Source organism: Hipposideros armiger, unplaced genomic scaffold (genome assembly GCF_001890085.2).
Source record: "Hipposideros armiger isolate ML-2016 unplaced genomic scaffold, ASM189008v1 scaffold_79, whole genome shotgun sequence".
Classification (NCBI taxonomy): Eukaryota; Metazoa; Chordata; class Mammalia; order Chiroptera; family Hipposideridae; genus Hipposideros; species Hipposideros armiger.
Window position 1 is genome coordinate 221,678 of NW_017731429.1, and position 4,265 is coordinate 225,942.

General features: G+C 39.4%; 1 protein-coding gene across 1 annotated transcript in view; it reads left to right on the forward strand.

The window, feature by feature from the left end:
* RAB38 (RAB38, member RAS oncogene family) overlaps window positions 1–3,986 on the forward strand; it is a 71,097-nt gene extending 67,111 nt beyond the window's left edge. Inside the window, exon 3 of the mRNA XM_019643469.1 lies at window positions 3,103–3,986. Within this exon, the coding sequence (XP_019499014.1) occupies window positions 3,103–3,255 (153 nt within the window). The 3' untranslated portion in view covers window positions 3,256–3,986. The remainder of the gene's footprint in view (window positions 1–3,102) is intronic.
* The last annotated feature ends 279 nt before the right edge of the window (window positions 3,987–4,265 follow it).

Sequence of the window (4,265 nt, forward strand, 5' to 3'; positions counted from 1 at the left end):
AGCTCCAAGGTCTTGGAGAGGTGGGCATATTTGAATGTATTATTTTGTGATGCCAGAGAAACTACCAGCTAATCATGTCCCCCAGGAGAGCCTGGAACACACTCTCTTCACTGAAGCAATAAGGAGTGTCCCCAAAAGAAGGATAATAGCACCAAAAGAAGCTCAGTGGTATCTGTTCTCTGTAGACCAGGTTTGAGGTTGTAAATATATTGCTGTATTTCACGGGGGATGACACCCGACATGGTTAAGGTTTAAGAAGGGGCACTACCATTAAATGTTGTCAGTATATTTAGTGTTGTGTCCTGGATAACTAGCTTCAAAAGGTGGAAGAAGTAGGAGTGAAGCCTCCCACTATCACTTGGAATAATCCATTTAAGAAAGTGGGCTTCCCCTTTTTAGAACTTCAGAATCTACAGAGTTAGAGGGTTTGGTACTTCTACCAGGGGACTCAGTAAGTGTTCCACTAAATTTACAGCTTCAGCTGCTGCCTGATTATTTTTGGCTCCTCATGCCCACAGGCCAGGAGTTAGAGAAGGCAGTTTACTCTATAGGCAAGAGTAATTCATCCTGATTACCAAGAGGACATAGAATTGCTGCTAAATAATGGATTAGGAAGGAAGGAGTACATCTGCAAACCATGGGACTCAGTGGGGTGCCTCTGGATGCTTCGTGCCTGGTGAGAGGCAATGGCAGCAACATCTATGAGGAAAAGTAACTGGGTTACANATTCCCACATGGGGCTGAGCTGAGCTGCCGCTGAGCTGCCAACAGGTGGCAGGATGGCTCAGCTAAAAAAATAAAACAAATAAATAAACAAACAAAAAACCAAATGGGAATCAAAGTATCGGTTTAGTAATAGCTGGGTAGGCACCTCATAACTACCCAAATGTAGAGCTTATTTAGTGAGTTGTGCTGGCCCAGGAGGCCAAGGCCTGGAAGGCTAAGTGAGGCTACCCATTCCCATTTTCCTTGAATCTGAGACTTTAGAGTACCTGGACCTGGCTTCCAATTGGTCACTTAAACAAGTGGCTGGACTCAAGAGCAAAACATTGAGCTGGGTGTGTCCCTGCCTAGGTCACATTACTGCTTGGGAGCAGGTAGTTCAAGTGTGATACCTGGACACAACACCAGGAAGAGGAGGAGTGACAGGGCATGCAAACCATGGGCCGTGACGTGACGTGCAGACGTAGTAACCTGTGCAGCAGAGAAGAGGGCAGAAGTAAGCTGTTCTCCATGGACTAGCTTCTACAGTGTGAGGGACATTCTTGAGCTGAAATGAAGGTAGATAGGCCACTCCCACTTTACCCCAACAATAACAACAAAATCAATAAGAACAAAAATGAATCCTGGGATTAAACAAGATTGTGTATATAAAGTGCCCATCACTGATCACACTGTAAAAGCACCAATGATCACTACACCCAGTGAAGAGAAGCCATTTTTTACTAGATAAGTATTATCATCAAGATGATTGCATAGATGACAAAAGGGAGGCTCAGAGACAGGAATTCTACTCTGGTATAAAAACCAATAACAATAACATCACAAAAAGCACAAAAGCAACCAGAACTTCATCTTGTTTTAGATTTAGTAACCCCAGCAGCATTTTTTATGAAGGCTCTATAAATAGAAGAAAATTACCAAGCTGTTGTCTAGGGCTTGAAAGTTCCAACCTTAAGCTTTCATAGCAGATGAACTCAGGGCTGGGCTTGAAGGATATCAATATTTACATCGAATGTGATTAGGCATTAGTCATAGATACCATTTGGAAACCATCACCACCTCTTACATTTTCCATGTGATGACTTCATGCAGTGATCTCAAAATATATCAACAACTTTGATATATATACAAAAATTAGGGATGAGTAGTTACACTTCAGATTGGACAACAAGGTTTTATAGTAAAACAGTTTGACCAGGAAGTCCTTATCTCTTTACGTTAACTAATAGGAGACACATCAGAGAAATTCTACAAAGCGTGATAAAAACAGTCATATGTGACTTTACTGGAGATCAAATTTTTGTGTTTAGTACACTGGTAGTAAATATTTTGCATTTTTCAGTTTTCTGACTGTCAGATAAAAGGCAATTTAATTTATAGTAACTGAACAATGTATTTTAGATTTAAACGTTTGCTCCATGTTTTCCCCAATTTTGAATTTATCTTATTCTTGAACTAGACTCATGTTTCTGACTTCATATTTTCCTTTAAAGATTATATCTATCTGGATTGTCTCAGCAATGTCACAGTAATAAACAACTCCAAATCTCTGTGGCTTAAACAACCAGGTTATAATTCTCACTCATGCTACATGTGCCATCATGGGATATACGGCTGTTCTTGACCCTCATTCACAGACCTCGGCCAAGAGAATTTCAATCTCTGTGCTGCCATTACTGCCTAACCAGGGGCAGAAGAACATGATGAATTGAGCATGGGTTCTTATTACTACTATACGAAAGTGGGACACATCAATTCTCCTTACATTTCATTGTCCAATGAAAGTAATATGTCCATGCCTAGCATCAAAGAGGTCAGAAGAGCATTCGACCCAAAGGCAGAGAGCCAGAAATACTTGGGAAACTCCTAATGACCACTCTAAGAGCTATCTTATTATTCCTATTTCGTAGCTAGGTCAGAAAAGTAGTATGTGGCAGAAGGTAATTACAAACCTAAGTTAAATTGAAGACTTACGTATCTTCTACAAGATTATGTCATAGTGTAAGAATATGGGAAAATAAGAAAATTGCCCTCTAACTTAAATTCAGCCTACTAAGTGAGCCCATAAAACATTATTCCTCCTATGTGATGAAACAAAATAAGTATTTTTACCTTCGTGAAGAACTGAAAAGTAAAATTCTTTGAATGAATAAAGGGGAATGAAGGGAGTAGAAAGAGAATTCATGGATCAGCTATAGGAAGGGATATTTAAATGAATTGCCAAAATTACTGCCCTTCCGTCACATAGAGGTCTCTACTCCAGCATTATTTTAGAATATTGAATTAAAAAACTTCTGTCACATAGAGGTCTCTGCTCCAGCATTATTTTGGAATATTGAATTAAAAAGCTGTTTTTGTTTTTGTTTTTTTTCCTCTTAGGAAAACATAAACATCGACGAAGCCTCCAGATGCCTGGTGAAACATATACTTGCGAATGAGTGTGACCTGATGGAGTCCATCGAGCCGGACATCGTGAAGCCCCATCTCACATCGCCCAAGGTTGTCAGCTGCTCCGGTTGCACCAAATCTTAGTTAACAATTTCATCTTCTCATGAATTGTGCCTCAATTTTTTTACCATGTTGTGTAAATGTCATGATAGGGACACATGTGTGGCAAACCAAAGATCTATGTCTGTATCTTTCCTATAAGAGAGAGAAATAACAAATATTCTTTTTATGTTCCCCCCCCACACATCAGCACAGTGTTTACAAGCTTTTAAACTATTTAGTCTGTTACAAAATTCCGTCTTGTAGCTGACCACTGTTGTGTAGGGCCACAGTGGTCCTTGTTATTTGCTTCTTTGAATCAGCCAAGGCCTCAGGTCTTAAAGAGAAAGGGGAGTAGAGCAAACTGGCTGGCAAGTTAAGCATTGGCTTTCGCTTTGCCCCTAGTATCTTTGTCCAGATTTCAATACGGTCTCTGCTGCTCTGACAGGCCTCTTACGTAGAAACAGTATTTTCTCCAGAGATGACCACAATTCTCAACAAACAAGAGTTATCTCTGATTTAGCTCTTCAGAGTCACATATCCAGGCTTCCTGTGCTTTTGTTGCTTTTGTTGTCACTTCCAGCCCCTGAATGTCAGTATAACTGAATATGGTATGAAAAGACTGGCCCCCTGTATGTGCCTTTTTGTTAGGTTTCTCTGACTCAAGCTGTGGGACTATTCTGTATGTGTAATATATGTTATATATATTTTCACAAGAGAAAAATAAAACATTAACAGATGCTGCTTCCTTATTTCTGAAAGTGCTTTTAATTTCTTAATATTGTGAATTTTTTTTTTACTATGTATCCATGGTTCTCAAGACCCATTTCTAAAATTTTATTTCAAACAGGAGATGGGAAATGTTCATTTATTTAAAGGAACTGCTGGGCACTCTTAAAACTGAGATGAGTCTATTCCATCTGCATCTGCTGGTCATACTGGCATTTAGGCCAAGAAAGTAAGTAGTGTATACAAATATTTTGGGTTAAGCAAAGAAATATATCCTCATATATTCTGATCAAAAAGGTGCCAGACCAATCAACAGATGAAAAAAA